The sequence below is a fragment of the Acanthochromis polyacanthus genome, chromosome 7 (assembly GCF_021347895.1).
Source record: "Acanthochromis polyacanthus isolate Apoly-LR-REF ecotype Palm Island chromosome 7, KAUST_Apoly_ChrSc, whole genome shotgun sequence".
Lineage (NCBI taxonomy): Eukaryota > Metazoa > Chordata > Actinopteri > Pomacentridae > Acanthochromis > Acanthochromis polyacanthus.
In genome coordinates, this window is record NC_067119.1 from 36,776 (window position 1) to 61,452 (window position 24,677).

Genomic DNA, 24,677 nt, shown 5'->3' on the forward strand with positions numbered 1-24,677 from the left:
TTCCTCATGTTTTTGTCTTTCCAGCTCCTCCATCTTTCTCTTCATCTCTTCTTCCTTCTCCTTCAGGATTTTCTTCATTTCTTTCTGTATGGCTGCTTCAGCTTCTTGCAGCATTGGTGAAACAGCTTCCTCCGTTTTCCTTTACCATGGTGTCAATCTTTGTTATCAGTTCACTGACTTGTGTTCGGTTTTGTTTATCATAGTTATTGAACACGTGGTATCTTCCTCCACAGTCAGAGATCAGCTTCTTGAAGGACTCATCACATTGTTCAATATAATCTTGAACAGACATATCATCTGCCTGCAGTGAATCTCCTCTGATTAAAAGAATGATGGTGAACTTTTCAGAATTCTTTCCAAAGACTTTCTTGATGAGTTTCAGTGCCTCCTTCTCCTCTGGTGTGAATCTGCCGATCTGTAACACCAGCAGGAAGACATGTGGTCCTGGAGACAGAAGACTGATGCATTTCACCATCTCTTCATGAACCTGTTCAAGGGTTAAACTGCTGTCAAACAGTCCAGGAGTGTCGACCACGACAACAGGACGTCCGTCCACTTTACCCACTGACTTCTGACAACGTTTGGTGACTGATTGTTGAACTGCTTTGACTGTGAAGTCTTTTCTCCCCAGAATGGTGTTTCCTGAAGAACTCTTTCCATTCCCAGTCTTCCCAATCAGAACAATCCTGAGACTCTCTGATCTCTGCTGCTCTTTATCAGCTGTGAAACCAAACAAAGTTATTTAAAGTATGAACTTTATGTAGAACAGGGTTTAGGAAAATCAGCTGAAATAAAAACTGTGAAATACTTACAGGTGACCACATGAGGGTTTTTCAGTCTCTTGTTTTCAGCCTCCAGTTTTAGGATCTTTTCCATTTGGCCATGAGCAAACGTTCCTGTTGTGTAGCTGTGAGGTTTCTGATCTGACAGTCTCATCTTGTCCACTTGATCCAGCAGCTCTGGGATCTGCTGCTTGTCCTTCATGTTGACAACAACAGATCTTCCTCCACAGCTCTGACAGAGCTCCTGGATGTCTCTGTTCTGTCTGATAAAGTCAACAACAGCTGGAGCTGTAGGATCTGACTCCACAGTGAACAGAATCAGGATGAAGTCTGTGACTTTAGAGCTGAATGTGTTCTGGATGGTCTCTAACTCTCCCTTGTCTTCATCAGTGAGGGGACCCACAGATAGGACCAGGATGAAGGCATGGACGCCCTCAGGATCACAGAGGGAGATACACCTGAATGATTCCTCCATCACTGCCTCCTGAGGTTTTCCAGACAAGGCAGGCAGCTCCAGCAGGGAAACCCGACGTCCACACACCTCTCCCTGGGTTTTAACACACTCTGATGAGTCTTCAGGTCCACCAAACTTTCTTTGTCCCAGAATAGCATTAAATGCTGAAGTCTTCCCAGCTCCTCTTCTACCACACAGGACCAGGTTCAGAGGAGGTTTTTTCTGCTCAGATGTTGGTTTCATGGTTAAACCAGCATCTTCAGATTGCTCATCACTCAGATCTTCTCTGGTGTTCTCTTTTACGATTTGGCTCAAACGTGTCAGCAGCTCTGAACGTTCCAGGTTCTTCTGATACAAGTATCTGTATCTGCACTCTCTGATCAGGTCTCTAAAGAACGGATTCTTCATGAAGTTTTCAAATGAGCTCTCCTCTCTGGATGCTGAAATCAGAACCAGTGATTGATCAAATGATTGATCACTGAATAGTTCCAGGACTCTGCAGATCCTCAGTCTCTGTAGCTCAGTGAAGTCTTCAGGCTGTAGAACCAGCAGGAACACATGAGGTCCAGGATCAGAGAGTCTCACACAGAGTTCTACATGTTCTCTTAGTTTGTCTTCAGAGATGTTTGGATTCAGCAGATCTGGAGTGTTGATGAGGACTATTTCTTTCTCCTTTATCTGTCCTCTGACTCTCAGACATTGGTTTGGTTCTTCCTCAGTGTTAAACACAGGCTCTTTCAGTAATAAATTCCCAACAGAACTCCTCTCAGACCAGCTGTTCCCCAGAAGAACAACCCTCAGCTCAGACACTGGAATGAAGAGAAATAAAGCATCGCAAAGTGAGCAGAGAATCAGTGAACGTCAGTCCATGGAATAAAACATTCAAATCATTGTTTAATGAAATTTAAATGTGAGATTTGTTTTTAAGTTTTACATTTCTGCAATGAGAACAACAACTTAACACAAAATTTTAACCAATAAAACACACATCAGGCCTGCATTTGATAAAATTTAATCTTTAAAAACTCACTGTCAGGTGGCAGGAGTCCATAGCTGCTTCTGCGCTCCAGGAGTCGCCCACGTTTTGGAGCTGTGAGGAAAAGAAAAACAGAATTTAAGTTTCTCCATTCATTTTTCTGCGCACTGCTGATACCAAACTGTGTTTATTCTGTGGTTTTATCAGAAACAGGACCAGATGTTTTCTAATCTTCTCTCTGCATTAACTGTTGCTGAGCTGCCTGCAGTGTATTTAAGTTGTTTCTGACAACATGAGCTCTGGTTCTTCCTCCACTTAGTCCAAAATAACATTTATTCAGTTCAACAACTGTGTGTACAGGAAATAATAATAATAGTAATAAACTTCATTTCTATAGCACCTTTCAAAATAGGAGTTACAGATTGCTTTACAAAGCATTAAAATATACAAAACACTGGAGAAAACATGACAAGAATTGAAACATTAGTGAAAGCATTGCAACGTTAAAAACCAAGAATCAAGCACAAAAGTTTATAAAAATGCTTGTCTGTGCAGACATGATTATTAAAGGTATTTACAATGAGGAACTAACTCAGCTGCTTTGACCGTCAGAGAGAACTTGTTCCACAGAGATGAGGCTAAAACATTAAAAGCACAGCAGTCCCTCTTAGTTTTGATCCTGGATTGGTAGCTGGGTTTGAGATCTCAGGCATTGAACTGCAGAGTAAGGTATTGAAAGTTCTGATTTATAGAGTGGGGCCAAGCCTTATAGAAATATAAATGTTAGCAATAGAATTTTGAACTGAATGATGAATGGGGATTGTAAAGTGGGGCCTAGTTATTTGAGATCCCAGGAGCAACCACTACCTAAATAAAAGCTTTAAGCAAACCAATGAAAAGTTAAAATGAGAAACATAAGTTGACCACATGATTATGCTTGCTGAAATACATATATTCTAGAGTGTTGATTTGATTAAAGTGATGATTCAGATGATTTATTATGTTTAGACTAAGAAGAATGATTTTAAAAAGTGATTCTGTGTATCTGAATGATAACTAAAGTAATCCCTGTTTAAGCTCTGTGTGTGCAGGGCAAAAAGCAGAAGGCACCATGATACTGCAGAAAGGAGGACATTGAGGAAGTTCTGCGGCCAAATATGGTTATAGGAAGCGCATGAAGAATGTCTTCACTATTGTGCCTTGAATGTGCCTTGACCAGGCCTTGACAATGTGTGTAGTTGTTGTGAGCCTGATAGTTAAGCAACTGAGCGTACAGATAATGTGTGTGTATTAGAGGATGACACTATAAAAGAGAGAGACACAGACACTGAATTCGGAGTTCTCCCCCGGAGGGGAGAGATGCTGCTCGCCGGAGCTGCCGGGGAGCATCGCCAGAGTTCTGAAGAGTCGACATCGGACCTTTCGCCCAAGAGACGTGAAGACAACGCAGGACTTAGGCTGCAGAGTTCTTAGAGAACATCGTTGGAAGCAAAGTTGTTCTAACTTTGTTCAAAAGAAGAAGACCACACTCTGCCAGACGGAGAGTCCTGAGAGGTCTACAGTTGTCCAAAGAGATGAAGAGAAGACAGCACCTATGACATCCAGAGAGGCACAGGAGGCAGCAGCAGAGGGCTGCTCCACTCCAGGGGCTGGAGGACCCAGTGACCCACCACAGCCTGATGAGACGGGAGCTTTCCACCACCACCACCCGACTGAGAAGACAGCTGAGACGCCCGCACTTGTGTTCCAGCTGCTACTAAAGATAACTGCCAGACCAACGATTGGCTGTCGGGACCTCTCCACTCCCCCTGCCTATGAAGAACACCCTCTGCCCACAAAGAAGACTTCGTACCGAGTCTGCTGGTCGATAGAGTGGCTCTCCCAGATGCAGGTCAAGACTGGGTGACACAGCGGTGGCCACGCTGTCCGCTCTCTCTCCTAAATTTACTAATTAGAGAAGATTCTTAGGTACGCTCAATTTAGTTAAGTTAGAAATAATCAGAAATAATTAAATTGTTTAATCATGAATAATGCTGTGCCCCTGCTAATAATTGCTTAATAAAACTCTATATTGCATTTAAAGAGAAGTCTAATGAAATGATTATGATTCACCTATTCTGCATAGTGGTAAAAAGTTAAGTTGATTGTGTGCATTAAATCTAATGGTTCTTAAAGGTTACTTTAATCCAACTAGTTATTTAAACATTACCCCTCAGGTTAGTTTTCCAAACCTCTAAAACTGTCAGGGCTGTGGAGTGGAGAACCCAAATGCAGACACAATAGACAGTCGGCCTTAATTTATGAAAATAGATTTATTGAAGTAAAACAACGACTAACTGAAAACAAGACTGAGATGGCTTCTCTAACAAAACTACAGCAAACTACAGAGCAAAGGAAAAATACTCACAAAGCAGGAATAAACTACTGAAGGCCAAATGAAAATCATAGAGTCCAAAAAACAATCCAAACAGGGGAAAAACGGTGTAATCCTGTGAGCAAATAATCCAGGGGAAAGGAGGGAGCAGAGACAAGAACGAGGTGAGTCCAAGACGAGATGAGCCAGCGAACACTGAACACAATGACCGGGCTTAAATACAGAGGGGGAACACAGGTGAAATGAATCTGAACTGATTGTGTCAGGTGACAGCAATCAGTGACTGAGAACAGAGAAAGCAGAAAGCTACAGACAGAGGGAGACAAAGAGACCAAAACACAGAAGGGAAAAACAACAACTAATGCAGAATCCTAACAAAAACGAACCTAGGAATATCAACAAGTGCAAACAGTTTTAAGAGGAAAGCTGTCGTTAACAAACGTGATCAATAAATCAATTCTACTACTTAGGAGGGCTGCTTAGTAAGAGAGTATTTATTGGAGTAAGAGGGGTAAGACGTTTGGAAGAAGACAGTTAGGACCTAGGCGAGTATTCCTCGATTCCAGCTTAATTATTCTACTGAATCCCGTTAGGTAAATTCTAATAGGCAGATAGAATCTGACCCTTTAAACGGAGAGCTGGTCCTGCATTAACCTGAGGAAAGGGTTAAGGAAGGCTATACTGACTGACAGGATCCAGTGTAACTGTGCCAGAACTGGAGCTACGTATGTGTTCCTGCATTGAGTGTTTGTGAGCAGTCTTGATTAAGAGTTTTAAACCAACTGTAACCATTCAATGCTGAGCTGTTGATGAATAGAGAGTTACAGTAATCCAGGTGGGAGAAAATGAAGGTGTGTTTGTCCAGGTTGCTCCATTATGTTTTGGAGAGAATTTATTTAATTTTGGCAGTATTTCTACAATTCTCCAATTCCATTTAGCAGATGCTATTATTCACAGCGACGTACATCTGAGTGTATATACAACACCAGCAAGGATCTAGTCAGGAGAAAACAACCTGAATAAGAGCCATAAAACTTATTTCTAAATTGTATATAGCATGACTGAACCAGAGTCGTGATGTGCTGTTGAGGTTATAATCTAAGATGATTTCCATGTTTCTTGCTGATCTGTTATATTGGTAGAAACCAGTTCAAGGTTGGGGGTTAATGTGGGAAATGTGGCTGGGACCAATAGTCAAGACTTCAGTTTTATCTGTGTTTAGGTGAAAGAAGTTGGTTGCCGTCCTGATTGTCCGGGCTAAATGACATGTATAACTGGCAGTCATCTGCATCACAGTGGTAGGAGATGGGAGTGCAGTTATGATTGATATGACCAAGGGACAGCAGATATAATTTGACAAATTCTAGTCTGAGAGTAGAATGATCCAAGGACTGACCTCTGAGGGATTCCACAGGACATGAGGACAGATGAAGAAAAAATTGTCAACTGTGACTTTGATACTCTGTTTGTCAGGTATGATGAAAACCAGTTAAAATCAGTTCCACAGATGCCCACCCACTTCTTGAGCCTGTTTCATAGTATTTTATGGTCGACTGTGCTGAATGCTGCCCTCAGATCAAATAAAAACTGTCAGACTACCAAAGTCTGCATTCATATGGATGTCTTTAGTAACTCTTAGCAGTGCTGTTTCTGAGCTATGATTTTTTTTTCTGAACCCAGAGTGGAATTTGTCAAATGTACAATAATTTTGAATTGCTTTTGAAATTTGCTTGGCAACCACTCTCTCAACGATTTTTGTGATCTACAGGAGCTTTGAGGAAGTGCTGGATCTAGATTTGGTTTCTTGAGAATGTTTAAAATAATATGGGACTGAACCAGACAAAAAGATGAATTAAAGCTGTAAGCAGCGTTGGACGGGTCCTCACATCTTTGCTGGTCGGTGATCCCACACACATTCACCAGGTGGCGCTGCGACCGAGAGTTTATGTCGACCTATGGATATGATGAGGGCTGGACTCTGATCACACACGTAAAATTTCAGGCAGATCGGGGCATGTACAGACTTGGTATAGAGCATTTCCTTACATCCACCAGGTGTCGCTATGACTGTGACTGTATATCAGCATGTGAAAGCTATCAGCACAGGACTCTGATCATAGATTTAAAGTTTGAGACAGATCGGAGCATGTTCAAGACAGTTACGCAGCATTTCCTGTTTCACAGCGAATTGTCAAATTCCAGGGGTCGCCATTTCCACGTCCTCAGGCTTTTGTAGAACATGTTGATAACTTTTGATCAGTCATGCCTGCTGTACATCCTGGCCAAATTTCAGCTCTATTGAAGTTACCTTGTTTGAGTATATAGCTTTTGAAAATTGTCAAAAATGCCCCAAAATTGTCCCAAAATATGACACATAATTCAAATTGGCTGACTTCCTGTTGGATTTGGAGCATGGGTGTCAATTACATTTTTGTGTGTCTTGATGAGTTACATACCCCTACCAAATTTCATGCCTGTAGGTGACACGTACTGGCCATAGTAAATGTTTAAAGTATTCCAGGTGGCGCTATGGAGCCATTTTGAGACAATCATGTGCAATTTTGCTAAAATGTGAAATAGTTCGCCAATACAGATATTTGTGGAAATTTTCTTCTGAGTATTTTTAAGCTGTCAAAAAGTACTTTGTCATGGCAACGATACATTGCCACGGCAACAGCGTTTTATGAATCGTCAAAATCTTCACACTGTGGGATCATCAAGGCATGAACACTGAGCTGTCCAATTTCTAGAATAATATGATAAAATATCACTTCATGGTACATGCAAATCTAATGACAAAAACTTGTTATTGCCAATAGGTGGCACTATGAGTATTTCTAAATTCATGAGTGTGGATGTGTTCAGACTCCGACTGGTGTCCATCACATGAAGTTTTGTCCAGATTGGACCATTTGCAGCTGAGATATGAATAATTTAACTTTCATGGCGAGAAATCGAAATTCGCCACGCCCTTTGATGACAAGTCACTATTTTCTCTGGGAATCATCATCAACATATCTCGGCTTCTGTCACCAAATGTGAGGTGAATCTGATGAACTTGCTAAGAACAGAACATCAAAGTGTTTAAAAAGTCTATTTCCTGATACCACAAGGTAGCACTATGACTGTTAATGCACATAACCACATGGATGTTGTCGGGGGGGACTCTGATCATGCCTGTAAAATTTCAATCAGATTGGAGTATGTTCAGTAGACTTAGACACCACTTCCTGTTTCATGGCGAAGGATCAATATTTTGGGAGTCGCCATGACCACACCCTTTGACTTTTGCTGAGATTTTGATAACTTTTCATCAGGAAACAGGGTTGCAGATACTGGCCAAATTTGAGGTCTCTCGGACTTACCCACGATGAGTTATTAATCTCAAAAAGTTTACAGCTAATTTAAGATGGCTGACTTCCTGTTGGGTTTAGGGCGTGGTCGTGATTGACTTTTTCATGTGTCCTGATGTGCTACACATGCTCACCAAATATTGTAGCTGCAGATGAAACGTCGTGGCAGTTGGCCTAAAGACCACTTTTTTCAATTTTGCAGGGGGCGCTATGGAGCCATTTTGGCACACACATGCCCAACTAGGCACCGTGGTGCCGAGTTAGGCGGTGCCAAGGACCCTAATAATTAGTTGGGAAAACTTGTGAGGGATGATGTCCGAGTCACAAGCTTGGATATTCATGTGGGCCACAGTGTTGAGAAGATCTGTGAGGGTGACGGGGTTAAATGTACGTAACAGTGGTGGTGGAAGTTCAGATGAGGGTTTGATGTGATCATATTAGAAGAGTAGGAGAGTGAGGCATCCCAGTAGCTCCACTGGCTGAGCAGACGACCCATAAACACACATTACATTGGCTGCATGTCCTTCCTCCACTCTTTTCTCCCCACGTCTCTCTTTTTCTCGTCTCTCTCCACTGTCCTTGATAACAAAGACTAAAAGCATAACTTTATATATATGAGAGCCTGTCACTCTACCAGTGAATTAAACAAATTTAGCAACTCCCTCATATGAACTCTCAGGTAACATCCAGGTGCCATAAATCCTGAATGGACTCACCAGGTGCTGCTGCCATGCTGCCCTCTGCTGGAAACCCACCAGAAAGAAATCACATCTGTTGGGTTAAAACACAGAGTGATTAAACAGGAAGTTCTACCTTCATCAGTCTGTCTGCTCTGACATGTTGGTGGATAAACTCTGAAATAATGTCTGGACTCAACAAAAACTGTTTGCATCAATCTTTATGACCTCAGACAGACTTTAAATGGAATTATGTTCAACCAACAAACTACATTAAATTACTTGAATTACCTTATTTAATGATTGGCAGCAGAAACAGATATTTTAAAATTGATAACTCATAAAAAATGAGTATTTCCACATTATTTAAAATGATTTCTGAAGTGTTCCATATTTATTTCCTGTAATTATAAACAGAAGTTTTCAAACTGTCAGATTCAAATGAAGCTGCTCCAGTGTTTATATTTAGAGACTTTAAATCCTGAACTCAACATGAAGAAAAATGAAGTTATCAAGACACTTTCGTTCATTTACCTCAACTTGAGTTTAGTTTTAAACCAACTAACACAGAGATTAGAGTTTAAATTACACTAAATATGAAGTTGATGCAACATTATTTTGTCAACACAAACAATGAAAATAAAGTTTGTAACTTCAAAGTCTAAATGAGATTTTTATCTTGTAACTCTGCAGTTCTCTAAGTGGAGGGAACAGGTTCTAGGAATGACTTTTTACACTGCAGACTTCTGGGAGATTTGTCTCATTAGTTAATTAGTCATTTAAAGGAATAAAAATCCAAGTTTTACATCAAACCCTGGACTTGTTGTGGATTCTCAGAGACATTTCATCTCATCAGGAAGGTTTCTGCAGCTTCCACTGACTGGAGGGAAGAAGTTGTGTTTTGCTGCCATCTGTGGTTCAAAGCTGTTTCACCTTTAACACACCTGAGAAGTGGAAGCACAGCCAGCAGTGATGTCACAGAGTCCTGGAGTTCACCTGAACATCACTGCAGCAAGGTGAGCACTTCAACAGAGAGGATTTCCACAGGTGGAGTTCCTCTTTAATGTCTGAGTTTACTTCAGGTGTCCTACGTCGACATAAAGACTCATTTAAAGACTTAAAATGCTCCCAGTGCTTTGATCCTTTAATGTCTGACATTTTTGTGGCTAAAAATGTTTAATTTTGGAAATATGTGACCTCAACATGAAGACTTTTGCAGCTTTATGGATATTTTTATCAGTGTGACAAATGGAGAGTTGTTTTTGAGATTTTTTTTTCTCTATCTGCTCAAACAAACACACACGTATCTCCATAAGCACATGAATCAGTATTACAGTGTAGTTTGGAAACATTGTGACATTGTCACCTAAGTAATAAAATTAAAAGAAACATTAAAAGAAATAAAGAACCATAAATAACATGATGAAAACAAAATGAAAGTTTTCTGGTCTTTGTGCATGATGTTCCCTGTGCTAAAAATGTATTTAGGTAGGTGGGATAATAAACAATTCCAAAATAGTAATTAGAAAATGTGGTAAACAAAGGTTATATAAGGAGGATGTGGCGTAGAGGAACGGGGGAGACACGGCGTGAGCGGGAGTGACAGGAGGCTGCTGAAAGGAAAGGAGTGTGTAAAGTTAAAAAAGAATGAACGAAGGCCTAAGACATTTTAATAAGGTTGGAAAAAGACTATTGAACCTGTAAAGAGCCCAGATCCTACCGGAGCCGACCAGACGTACACTCCCGGCCGTCAACATCTTGACGCGGACGCCACCCCAAGAGACAAAGGGATCCTTCACTTAAGGATTATCTCCTCTGCACCCGGGATATTGGTGAGATCCACCCTGTTTGAAACTCTTTTTTTTCTGGTATACCAGTATTTTCTTTAACGATCGATCGCTTCTTTTTTTTGTTAGCGGAACTTTCTTTTTTGGGTCGGATTACCGTGTTGTTGTTGTTTTTTGCATCGAACGGACGGAGGAAAAGCCGCCGGCGTGAGGACCTTTCGGGATAGAAACTTTCTTAAAAGAGTATCTGAAGTGGACCATTTGACTGAAAACTTTGTATTTCGTTAGGGAAGGACTCTTACTTAATTTAGAAAGCATAAAGGTTTAGTTTCTATTTGTAATCTTGTGGCAATGTATTTTTTTGTATGGGGAAACAGCGGGTTTTTTTGGAGTAAAAGATGGAAGTAAAGAAACTTAAGAAATTTTAAAAGAGAATCCGATTGTGTTTATCAGCTGCATTACTACTGATAGTGACAATTAACTTTTATTTATTTCTGAGATGAACCCCTTGGTGAAGTGACCTCTGCTTGGAAAAGTTTGAGTGTTACAGATGGTGGCCCGTACGGGGAACAGAAAAAGGAAGTAGACTAAATAAAAGTTTACCCGAACTGTAAAAATTGCTGTTTAAATTCTAAGCAAAACGAACATATTTTTTTTTCGTTGGACTGAATATTGTTGACAACTTGTGCACAACTTGTCCTTCAGAAATTTGAGTGGGTTTGACACAAGACATTTTGGAAAAATAAAAATAAATAAAATAAATCAACATATAGGTAGATATAAATATATTTATTCATATATATACATAAACAAAGAAGGAAAAAAGAACAAACATGGATAATGAAGAAGCCCTGATAGTACTTGATAATGCATCTAGTCCTATAAATGTTGACAGGAATATAGACAATGACACCAGAGTTTCTACTCCAAATGCTGGGCTTGAGGACAGGGAGGAGTCTCTGAAGAGAGCTTCTGATGCTTGGGTGACTAGACGGAATCCTGTAGGTGAAGTCACATCTTTAATAAGTTCTCTGTATTTATCTGACCAGGATGAGCGAGATGAGAGGGATGAACAGGAGATAGAGGCAGATGTTTCTGCTTATTTAAATCTCCCAGTTTTGACATCCATCAGCACAGACTTAGGAGTAGTCATTGATAAAGTAAAGTCCCTGGAGGTTGATTTCAGAGATTCTGTTAGCAGTGCCATTAACAGGGAAGAGAACATCAGAGGTTATATAGACAGGAGCTTGGAAGCGCTTGAACATCGCATGATGACCACCCTGAGGAACTTTGAGGAGCAGCTGGTGGAGTGTCTGCAACGACGGGATGAGAAGTGGAAAATGGATCTTGAAAGGCTGAAGCGCGCCAGTCTCAATACAATCCAAAGATCTTTTTACAGCACAGGATTGCGTTTCCAACCAGGTAATGTGCGTTCCTCCTCATGCCAAACAGCTCCTGATGACCCTGTCTCAAAAGCAAACAAATACACGGGATACTCACCAGCAGTAGTTAGTCCAAGCATGGCCTCTGTGGATACTCCAAACCCCATCTCTCTGCATGGAGGTTTAGCTGCAGGACCTACAACTCCCTGTTCTGCTGTAACACAGCCTAGCACCAGGCCTACATGTGCTACTGATCAGATGCAATCTCAGACTGCCTCTCATTCCATCAGCACCAGTCCCGTTATTCCTTCAACCAGCCAAGCTACTAGGGTAGTTTATTCAAAGCCTGCTGTACATATGGATTTTCCATCTTTCAGTGGCAGCAAAGAAGTGGCAGATATCCTAAATTTTATTGATCAATGCGAAACTTTTCTTGCTGTTAGACCTCTGAGTGATGCTGAACTGGTTGGAGCTTTATCAAGTGTTCTTAAAGGCCCAGCACACAGTTGGTGGACTGTTGCTAAGTGCACTGTTCACAATTGGGCTGATTTCAAACAGGCCTTCAATGCTGCTTTCCTGCCACCAGATTACCTCACAGAAGTAGAGGAGAAGCTCAGAGACATGATTCAACTACCTGATCAGTGTGTAAGGGATTTTGCTTACGATTATCGGGCTCTCTGTCTAAGGTGGAAGCCTGATATAACAGAGGCAGAATTAGTGAGGAAAATTCTCAATAATTGTAACCCCAGAATAGCAGGTTGCCTGAGAGGCACTGTCACCAACGTGGAGCAGCTAGTCTCCATTGGTACTTTGGTGGAAAAAGACTGTACAGCTGCCAAGGAGTATTGGGGCAAGGTGGATCAACAAAAAGCAAAAGTGAAGATGTCAAAGAAACCCCAAGAGAAATGGTCCACAAAGAAACAGGCTGATGTTGTAACCATCGTACAGCGGGGAAAGAAACAGCCTCCAACTCTCCTGCATGTCCCCATAGAAGTGAGGGGTGTACAGTGTAAGGCCGTTTTTGACACTGCTTGTACATTCTCGCTCATGCGACACAGTCAGTGGCTGGAGCTGGCCCGGGAGGATGAACAACTCAAGCCAAGTGATAATCAAAGCTTTGCCTTTGCAGATGGGAAAACGTCCCATGAGGCCATGGGAAAGGTTCAACTTCTTTACAGTTGGCATGATGTGATGTGGTCATTAGAAACGTACATCATTGCCGACAAACACCTGGCCTTACCCATCATTTTAGGCTTAGATTTCTTGATCAAGACCTCAACTATTATTAATTTGGGCGACAACACCTATGGAGTGAAAGGACCTCGAGGCTATACCTTTTCAACCCAGTCTCACATCAAATTGTGACATAGTCACGTTTGTCCACGATGCAAAACGTTACAATCTCACAATTTGGCCCTGAAAATTGTGAGATGCTCACGTTTTTTCCCCCAATTCTTTTCTATTGGTCTGACGAAGGGTCACGTGACTGCTTGCTGCAGGCTTCTCAAAATGAAAACATGGCGGCTATTCCTTTTATTTTTTGTGGAAAATGCATTATTTTAAGATAGTTTGGACAGAAAAAAACATTTTGATGACATTTTTAGTGAGAAATATATATAACACTTTCACATTATCCATTCAGTTATTGGAAATGATCTGTGGTTTGGTTTGTTTTTACGCTGAATTTCACTTCACGGCATTAAATTGTGACAGTGTCACATTTTGTACGTTATGCTGGTTGATTAGGACGCTGCCAAAAACGAAGACAAGCGGTGTGTTTATTTTTGTATTGTTGCATTGTGTAATTTTTTGAGTTGTTAAATCATTTATATAACTCTTGGTGATTACTGCTAGTTACTGAGATGTCTTCCCCGGCCTTTCATTAGTTGACGTGCTTCGCTCCCTTGTTAACAAGTTGCATTTCAATGATCCACAAGTCGCTCGTTGTCAATGCAAACAACCGTATTTATTTCCATGAACGTGCTTTTACCACAATCATTTGTTGAGCTCATCCATACACCAGTCAGCGCACAGCGATCTAAAAACTTTATTCCTGCCCACAACAAGATCCCCCTGTCTTTCTTTAGCCCGTGGAAGCGTCCATAGCAACCACCATAGCAACGGTGGGAAACGTAACAGTTCCACTCCGAGACGTGAAAGATTCATCGTAATAACAAACCAAAGAGCACACACAAGAACTGAACGAATACTGTGAAATTAAAATGTATATTTTTTTGGTGTCGCTGTAATGCCTGAGGCTTTGCTGCTGTCCGCTTTCTGACCGTGGTCGGCAAAACACAGGGGAGAACTCCGTGCAGAACCTGCTGCACCTTTCTTCTTCGGTGGTGTCTGTGTAAAACAATGTCCAACATGCAAACAGCACACCTAGCGCCATGAAGTACAAAATGCAGGTGTAAATCAATGACATCTTACAATTACAATGTCCTGTCTTTTAACTAATAAAGACACATATATAAAGAACTTTACATCAGTTTGTTTGTTTGTTTGTTTTATTAAGGTCCCCTATCAGCTTTTGCAAAGCAGCAGCTATTCTTCCTGGGGTCTTCATAATTTCATTTGTGACAACACCAAAAAGCAACATGTACACAAAATACATACAAATCAAATTACAAAATACATAAACAATACATACAAAAATACACGTATACAATACAAATAACATACATATACAAAACCTGTCCTAACCAAAAGCATACAACACATAATACTCCCACCTTGAATTATAAAAATAAACTTTTCTTCTTCAAAGATACCATGACCTAACAGTAATAATTAAAGAATAATCTACCTCAGAAACCAACCATAACATAAATCACATAAACAGTGACATTACAGTCACTACATTTAAGTTTAAGATTTAATTTAATGAATTATTGTATTTTACAAATTTCTATTCCCAAGCAGCCCACTAAATTAATAACTAAAATTTTGTGCTACATAATGCTCTTTTAGTTTTATTTTAAAGTTTTCAATAGTCCCCATTTTTGAGAAAATCCGGATGTTATCGCTCGCTCCCGACAAAAGCATCAGTTTTTTAAAATATTTTGGATTTCAATTAATTAGACAATGAACAAATTGGCGTAATTTCCTGGTGGGTGTGTTTATGCAGCCTATTAAACACTTTTTTCCCTATGAAATAAAGTACAATCCATACATCATGGTCCAGTGTTCATTGTTTGTTTTGTTCACTGACATAGTGCAATAAAGTTTTGTTTTTAAAGCATCCAGTACCGTAATGAATATTGAATGAATATGGCATCTCGTTTACATCTCTAATTAAGGAGCAAGAAATTTACTGACGTTGATTTATGATTCAAGACAAGCAGAGGACACACTGTGTGCCCCTTTAACGTCCAAAAGGCCAATTAAGGTCAAAATCTCACAGATTCTTTGACCAATTTGGACCAACCTGCACATGCTTGATATTGGGTCCTAAACCAATACTGGTGTACGTTTTCAGACCACCAGGACCTACAACGGCAAAATAGGAGCAAAAAAGACACTGGAACAGGGGCCTTTGTTAAAATGAATGAGAAACAATGTGAGAACATCAATCAAAGTGCACCAAAGTGCATAAAGTCATAGAACAGGGTGTGCTGAATGCTCTGGGAGCAAGTCTGCAGTGAAAACACCTTTGAAGGGGTCAAGGGTCAGTAAATCTGAAGACTTCGAATGAAGGAGACATTTTGTGCAACATATTAAGTATCATAAAAGTCATTCCCAGTGGAATTCAAGTCTGATATTGTGTGGGACTATTCAGAGCAGTCACATGAAGCACTGTATCTGTTTTCAAGGGTCTAGCCCCACGGGAACCCGCGTTTTTCAGCAGTGAGGCCTGCTAGTAGTGATGAAGCCTGAGGCCGTCAAACGTGTAAAAATCATTCCTGCTCGGTCATTTTTGGGTCTAGTGACACCAAATCGGACACACTACTACTAGACCACCTCCTGACCTTGCATATTTTTTTTCAGAGAGTTAGCTCAAAAGGGGCCCAAGCACGGCCCTGTTTCTTACTCTACGGTTAACCCTTTAATGTCCAAATGCTTCAAAACGGGCTAAAAAGGTCAAAATCTCACACAATCCTTCACCAATTTGGACCAAACTGCACAGGTTCTATATACAGAGGCTAATGTGAACGCTCATGCATCTTTTCAGACCTCCAGGGGCCCTGAAGAAGGAATGAGGGCCAAAAAAAAAACAAAGTGCATTTTTTCAGTTCTCCATACTTCTATCCATGGTTGTGCTGTTTTCATAGAGGCACACAACTTTATATTGCATTAAACACAATGAGCCCAGGGGGATTTAAAATACGACTGGAGCAACTAGAAACTACTTCAGGGAGTTAATGACACACCAGCATAGCAACACAACTACAGCAACAACAAATACTACAACATCTACAGAGAAAAATATCATTATTGCTCTCCTCATTATTACAAAATATACATACTCTTTATATATGAGGAACCATAAACACGCTAAAGACACAATAAAGTAGCCAAAAAAAGGTAACGAATAAAGTTTCACACAAACAGACCTAAGTTTTGTGTGTGTGGGCAAAGTGTTCTTTTCAGAGTCAGTCAGCGCGGCACAGTGAGGTGCACCAAAGAAAATTAATGATAAAATGATGACTAAATGCTGAGATGTTATGATGAATAAAACAAAGATTTTTCAGTGATGGAATATTCTTTTCCACTTGTACAATGACTGCAAGGAAATTGTGCTGCAACCAAACAGCAAACTCTTTGAAAGAACAATAAAGGCAACATGGAAATGCAGAAAATTACAGTTTGTCAAACGTCTGCTTGAAGCTGCTTCAAAAATCTCTATGGATCCCTGCTTTAAAATGTCCAAGTTTACAGCAGTCTTTTTTGCTCCTATTTTGCCGTTGTAGGTCCTGGTGGTCTGAAACCGTACAGCAGTATTTCTGTAGGACCCAATATCAAGCATGTGCAGGTTGGTCCAAATCGGTCAAAGAATCTGTGAGATTTTGACCTTAATTGGCCTTTTGGACATTAAAGGGGCACACTTCCAAACTTCAACATGGCACCATTTGGCCCCCTGTTGACCTAGGAGGCTGATATTGTATATACCGACTCACAAGGGGCCCTAGTACTTGTGGTTAAAATTTCGTCCCGTTCGGGTAAAAAATGAGGGTGAGGGTCTAATTCCACTGGCAGAAGGCTCTCAGGGTCAATAAGTCTAACAAGACCTGATTTTCCTAACATGAACATTTGGTCAGATTTTTCTACTGGGACCCTGGGGCTGATCTTTTAGTATGTTGTACTAGGCTATATTTGGAGCTGAACTGTGGTGGTTTGGTGTCTCTATGACCTTCCTGTGACCCCTGGCGCAGGGTCAAAATGTCACATTTTTGGACATTGAAGCCCCATAAATTAGTAATTTTTGCATCAAATGAGCTGAAACTTTTAGGGGTGATTCAGGTGACCTTGGTGAACAATTGATCTGAAGCACAAGTCTGTATGTCGTTCCTGGAGCTACTTCCGGTTTGGGAGGGGCTAGCAAAACAGTTCCAGTGGATTTAGATTTTAGATGTTTCAGAGGTACCACATCCCAGGTTTCAGCTCTCTGAGTGTTACAGAAGAGAAATGAGAGCAAAAGAGGGACAACTATTGAAAAACGTGTTTTTTTTGGCCCTCATTCCTTCTTCAGGGCCCCTGGAGGTCTGAAAAGGTGCATGAGCGTTCACATTAGCCTCTGTATATAGAACCTGTGCAGTTTGGTCTAAATTGGTGAAGGATTGTGCGAGATTTTGACCTTTTTAGCTCGTTTTGAAGCATTTGGACATGAAAGGGTTAACCGTAGAGTAAGAAACAGGGCCGTGCTTGGGCCCCTTTTGAGTAAACTCTCTGAAAAAAAATATGCAAGGTCAGGAGGTGGTCTAGTAGGAGTGTGTCCGATTTGGTGTCACTAGACCCAAAAATGACCGAGCAGGAATGATTTTTACACGTTTGACGGCCTCAGGCTTCATCACTGCTAGCAGGCCTCACTGCTGAAAAACGCGGGTTCCCGTGGGGCTAGACCCTTGAAAACAGATACAGTGCTTCATGTGACTGCTCTGAATAGTCCCACACAATATCAGACTTGAATTCCACTGGGAATGACTTTTATGATACTTGATATGTTGCACAAAATGTCTCCTTCATTCGAAGTCTTCAGATTTACTGACCCTTGACCCCTTCAAAGGTGTTTTCACTGCAGACTTGCTCCCAGAGCATTCAGCACACCCTGTTCTATGACTTTATGCACTTTGGTGCACTTTGATTGATGTTCTCACACTGTTTCTCATTCATTTTAACAAAGGCCCCTGTTCCAGTGTCTTTTTTGCTCCTATTTTGCCGTTGTAGGTCCTGGTGGTCTGAAAACGTACACCAGTATTGGTTTAGGACCCAATATCAAGCATGTGCAGGTTGGTCCAAATTGGTCTAAGAATCTGTGAGATTTTGACCTTAATTGGCCTTTTGGACGTTAAAGGGGCACACAGTGTGTCCTCTGCTTGTCTTGAATCATAAATCAACGTCAGTAAATTTCTTGCTCCTTAATTAGAGATGTAAACGAGATGCCATATTCATTCAATATTCATTACGGTACTGGATGCTTTAAAAACAAAACTTTATTGCACTATGTCAGTGAACAAAACAAACAATGAACACTGGACCATGATGTATGGATTGTACTTTATTTCATAGGGAAAAAAGTGTTTAATAGGCTGCATAAACACACCCACCAGGAAATTACGCCAATTTGTTCATTGTCTAATTAATTGAAATCCAAAATATTTTAAAAAACTGATGCTTTTGTCGGGAGCGAGCGATAACATCCGGATTTTCTCAAAAATGGGGACTATTGAAAACTTTAAAATAAAACTAAAAGAGCATTATGTAGCACAAAATTTTAGTTATTAATTTAGTGGGCTGCTTGGGAATAGAAATTTGTAAAATACAATAATTCATTAAATTAAATCTTAAACTTAAATGTAGTGACTGTAATGTCACTGTTTATGTGATTTATGTTATGGTTGGTTTCTGAGGTAGATTATTCTTTAATTATTACTGTTAGGTCATGGTATCTTTGAAGAAGAAAAGTTTATTTTTATAATTCAAGGTGGGAGTATTATGTGTTGTATGCTTTTGGTTAGGACAGGTTTTGTATATGTATGTTATTTGTATTGTATACGTGTATTTTTGTATGTATTGTTTATGTATTTTGTAATTTGATTTGTATGTATTTTGTGTACATGTTGCTTTTTGGTGTTGTCACAAATGAAATTATGAAGACCCCAGGGAGAATAGCTGCTGCTTTGCAAAAGCTGATAGGGGATCTTAATAAAACAAACAAACAAACAAACAAACTGATGTAAAGTTCTTTATATATGTGTCTTTATTAGTTAAAAGACAGGACATTGTAATTGTAAGATGTCATTGATTTACACCTGCATTTTGTGCTTCATGGCGCTAGGTGTGCTGTTTGCATGTTGGACATTGTTTTACACAGACACCACCGAAGAAGAAAGGTGCAGCAGGTTCTGCACGTAGTTCTCCCCCGTGTTTTGCCGACCACGGTCAGAAAGCGGACAGCAGCAAAGCCTCAGGCATTACAACGACACCAAAAAAATATACATTTTAATTTCACAGTATTCGTTCAGTTCTTGTGTGTGATCTTTGGTTTGTTATTACGATGAATCTTTCACGTCTTGGAGTGGAACTGTTACGTTTCCCACCGTTGCTATGGTGGTTGCTATGGACGCTTCCACGGGCTAAAGAAAGACAGGGGGATCTTGTTGTGGGCAGGAATAAAGTTTTAGATCGCTGTGCGCTGACTGGTGCATGGATGAGCTCAACAAATGATTGTGGTAAAAGCACGTTCATGGAAATAAATATGGTTGTTTGCATTGACAACGAGCGACTTGTGGATCATTGAAATGCAACTTGTTAACAAGGGAGCGAAGCACGTCAACTAATGAAAGGCCGGGGAAGACATCTCAGTAACTAGCAGTAATCACCAAGACTTACATAAATGATTTAACAACTCAAAAAATTACACAATGCAACAATACAAAAATAAGCACACCGCTTGTTTTCGTTTTTGGCAGCGTCCTAATCAACCAGCATAACGTACAAAATGTGACACTGTCACAATTTAATGCCGTGAAGTGAAATTCAGCGTAAAAACAAACCAAACCACAGATCATTTCCAATAACTGAATGGATAATGTGAAAGTGTTATATATATTTCTCACTAAAAATGTCATCAAAATGTTTTTTTCTGTCCAAACTATCTTAAAATAATGCATTTTCCACGGAAAATAAAAGGAATAGCCGCCATGTTTTCATTTTGAGAAGCCTGCAGCAAGCAGTCACGTGACCCTTCGTCAGACCAATAGAAAAGAATTGGGGGAAAAAACGTGAGCATCTCACAATTTTCAGGGCCAAATTGTGAGATTGTAACGTTTTGCATCGTGGACAAACGTGACTATGTCACAATTTGATGTGAGACTGGGTTGACCTTTTACCCCTTCCTTACTCAGCCTACAGAGAGCCATGACACCCGTCCCAGTGTAAGTCTCATTATGGCCCTTCCAAGAACTGAGACAGCTGTCAGTCATGCTGAGACAGTCCCAGAATTTATAGACCATCCCCCAGAGGTTAGGGAACTCTTGAAGGCTTGGCCGAAGGTGTGCTCTGGTAAATTAGGTAAAACCACCGTGGAGGAGCACAAGATCTTTACCACAGATGAGGTATCGATCCGCTGTAAAGCATATCGCGTATCTCCTTTCAAACGTCAGATCATCATTGAACAGGTAGAGCAAATGCTCAAGGATGGCATAATTGAGCCTTCCCAATCACCCTGGGCCTCTCCTGTGGTCTTAGTCCCAAAACCTGATAAGACACCTCGGTTTTGTGTAGATTTCAGGCCTCTGAATGCTAAAACTCTTCAGGATGCGTATCCCATGCCCATTATCCACGATCTTTTGGAATCTATGCATGGAGCAGCTGTCTTTAGTACCCTTGATCTAAAATCTGGGTACTGGCAAGTGGCGATGGCTGAAGACAGCAAGGCTAAGACGGCAGTTATCACACCAATCGGGCTCTACCAATTCAGATCAATGCCTTTTGGCTTAAAAAATGCTGGCGCCTCATTTCAGAGACTTATGGAGAAGGTTTTGGGTGAGCTGAGAGGGAAAATCTGCTTTGTGTACATTGACGATGTGATCGTGTTTTCACCCACTCCAGATCAGCATCTAAAGGATTTAAATGCAGTGATGGAAAAGCTCCACAAGGCCAACCTTACACTAAATCTTAAGAAATGTCACTTTTTCCGTCAAGAACTGAAATTCCTAGGACATGTGGTGTCAGGAAAAGGGGTCCAGGTGGATCCGGAAAAGACACTGGCAGTGACGGCATACCCCACACCAACCAATATCAAAACATTGCAGCGATTTCTTGGTCTGGTGGGGTGGTATCATAAATTTATAGCACATTTTGCTAATATCGCTTCACCCTTGCATCGGCTGACAAGAAAGGAGGTGGAATGGTCCTGGACAGAGGAATCTCAACATAGCTTTGACCAGCTAAAACAAGCTCTGGCCGAGGCTCCCATTCTTATACAGCCTAACCACTCACTTCCATTTGAAGTACACACAGATGCTAGTGAGGTAGGCTTGGGAGCAGTCCTGGTGCAAAGGGACGAGGAAGGTGAAAAGGTGATAGCTTTTGCCTCAAGGGGGTTACGAGGAGCTGAGTGTAATTACTCTACCTCAGAGAAGGAGTGTCTGGCTGTGGTCTGGGCAGTTGAAAAGTGGCATCATTACCTTGAAGGGAAAGAGTTTACAGTGTACTCAGACCATGCTGCACTGACGTGGGCCTTCAATTGTCCCAAAACAACATCACGCTTGACACGTTGGATCCTGCGTCTCCAACGATTCCAGTTTAAGGTCTGCTACAGAAAAGGTCTGCAAAACATTGTGCCAGATGCACTGTCGAGGGCAGTCTCTCCTCACGACAACTCTCCTGCTTATGTAGCCGTTAACATCTCCAAAAATTCCTCTGATCTCCCAACATCGTTGGCGGAGATTCACAAAGCTCAGGAAAAGGATCCTGATATCATGGACATGGTTAAAGATCTCACCAATGTCAACAGACCTGGAAGGGTAGTCTTCACTACTTGTCAGGGACTTCTGTACAGAAAGTCCCCATTGAGAGATGGAGGTGATAAATATCAGCTGGTGGTTCCAAAGGATCTGGTACCTTGTTTCCTTGATTATTTTCATGATCACCCTTTAAGTGGACATCTGGGCAGACTAAAGACTCTGCTGCGCATTCTTGAGGTGGCTTGGTGGCCAACGATCAGAAAGGATGTCTGGGCTCATGTCAAATGCTGTCGTACATGCCAGTCCTACAAAGCTGAAAACCAAAAACCAGTTGGTTTCATGCAATCAACCAAGGTTGAGGCACCTTGGGAGAAGCTTGGGATGGACCTCATGGGACCTTTTCCCCGGAGTAAAAAGGGAAATCGGTTTCTTCTGGTCATTGTGGATTATTTTACAAAGTGGGTTGAAATGTTTCCCCTAAAAGACAGCAAGGCTCATCGCATTACAACTATTCTGAAGGATGAGATCTTCACCCGCTTTGGTGTCCCACAGGAGCTAGTGTCAGATCGTGGACCTCAGTTCACTGGCCATGAGATGGCTAACCTATGCAGGTCCTGGGGAGTGACCCAAAAGTTCACCACAAGTTACCACCCCCAAGCCAATCTCACAGAACGGTCCAACCGCACCATCAAGACCATGATAGCCTCTTATGTGGGAGACCAGCATAACAACTGGGATAAGTGGATTAGAGAATTTCGTTTTGCCATTAATGCTGCACAACATGAAACTACTGGTAGAACTCCTGCAGAATTGGCACTTGGAAGGACGCTTAAAGGGCCCCTGGAACGGATGATCTGTACATCCCCTTCTCCTCACCAGTCTCCTTACAAATTGCTAGAGAGGCAAAAAGAAATGACAGAACAAGTCAGAAAGAGAGTGGGAGTGTGTCAGGCCAGACAAGCCAGGTACTATAATACCCGAAGGAGAGGTGCACAACTCTTTCCGGGAGACCAGGTCTGGGTCCGCATGCACCCGCTATCTAAAGCATCCGATAGTTTCTCAGCTAAACTTGCGCCTAAATGGTCAGGCCCAGCTACAATAGTGAGAAAGCTAGGCCCAGTCAACTACCAAGTACAGTGGAATGACCTAAACAAGAGGTTAGACACAATCAACACGGTCAATCTGAAACCCTACTTTGGAGTTCAGCCTCCCTCAACCTCGGCTGGGGGGGGGGGATCTGTGACATTGTCACCTAAGTAATAAAATTAAAAGAAACATTAAAAGAAATAAAGAACCATAAATAACATGATGAAAACAAAATGAAAGTTTTCTGGTCTTTGTGCATGATGTTCCCTGTGCTAAAAATGTATTTAGGTAGGTGGGATAATAAACAATTCCAAAATAGTAATTAGAAAATGTGGTAAACAAAGGTTATATAAGGAGGATGTGGCGTAGAGGAACGGGGGAGACACGGCGTGAGCGGGAGTGACAGGAGGCTGCTGAAAGGAAAGGAGTGTGTAAAGTTAAAAAAAGAATGAACGAAGGCCTAAGACATTTTAATAAGGTTGGAAAAAGACTATTGAACCTGTAAAGAGCCCAGATCCTACCGGAGCCGACCAGACGTACACTCCCGGCCGTCAACATCTTGACGCGGACGCCACCCCAAGAGACAAAGGGATCCTTCACTTAAGGATTATCTTCTCTGCACCCGGGATATTGGTGAGATCCACCCTGTTTGAAACTCTTTTTTTTCTGGTATACCAGTATTTTCTTTAACGATCGATCGCTTCTTTTTTTTGTTAGCGGAACTTTCTTTTTTGGGTCGGATTACCGTGTTGTTGTTGTTTTTTGCATCGAACGGACGGAGGAAAAGCCGCCGGCGTGAGGACCTTTCGGGATAGAAACTTTCTTAAAAGAGTATCTGAAGTGGACCATTTGACTGAAAACTTTGTATTTCGTTAGGGAAGGACTCTTACTTAATTTAGAAAGCATAAAGGTTTAGTTTCTATTTGTAATCTTGTGACAATGTATTTTTTTGTATGGGGAAACAGCGGGTTTTTTTGGAGTAAAAGATGGAAGTAAAGAAACTTAAGAAATTTTAAAAGAGAATCCGATTGTGTTTATCAGCTGCATTACTACTGATAGTGACAATTAACTTTTATTTATTTCTGAGATGAACCCCTTGGTGAAGTGACCTCTGCTTGGAAAAGTTTGAGTGTTACAACATGCTGTCTGTCTTCATGGTCAGTAAGTCCACCTCATTACTTCTATCAGTCTCACTCACTTTGTTGTCTTGTGAGTTCATCTTGACTGTTGATTATTCCTGTTTTAGTCCATAAACTGTTTCGTTTAGATTGAATTTACCCCTTAAGATGTTTTTTCTGTGTAAAATACAGAATAACAACCATCAGTCATTATCTGTGTCCAGCTGCTGTCCAGTCTGAGTTTACTTACTGAGGATGATGAACACAGAGGATTTCTTCTTTGGAGAATCAAAAACATCTGGAAATACAAAGATAAGGTCACTCATCATATTCATCTGTGTAATTCTATGTGTTGTGCAGTTATATCATTTAAATAAAACTGACAATATAACCTGTATCACATGGTAGAAGACTGACAAATGCATGTAAAATAGTTTTTGTCTTTATGCTGATTTAAATGTTCAAACTAACAACTGCAAACAGAAAACCTGTTTTTGGTCGACACTGTTCTTCTATCTGAAATATTTCTATACAGCTGATGAGGGCTGCATGATTCTG

At 41.0% G+C, this 24,677-nt stretch overlaps 1 protein-coding gene across 1 annotated transcript; it reads right to left on the reverse strand.

Moving 5' to 3' along the window:
* Positions 1–3: 3 nt before the first annotated feature.
* Positions 4–24,447, reverse strand: LOC127534812 (GTPase IMAP family member 8-like). Its single transcript, XM_051951007.1, has 5 exons — positions 24,370–24,447; positions 8,656–8,710; positions 2,267–2,326; positions 813–2,045; positions 4–720 (listed from the first exon to the last, which is right to left on the reverse strand). The coding sequence occupies exons 2-5, from the start codon at positions 8,669–8,671 to the stop codon at positions 98–100; spliced, it is 1,932 nt and encodes a 643-aa protein (XP_051806967.1). The 5' UTR covers positions 8,672–8,710; positions 24,370–24,447; the 3' UTR covers positions 4–97.
* Positions 24,448–24,677: the final 230 nt, after the last annotated feature.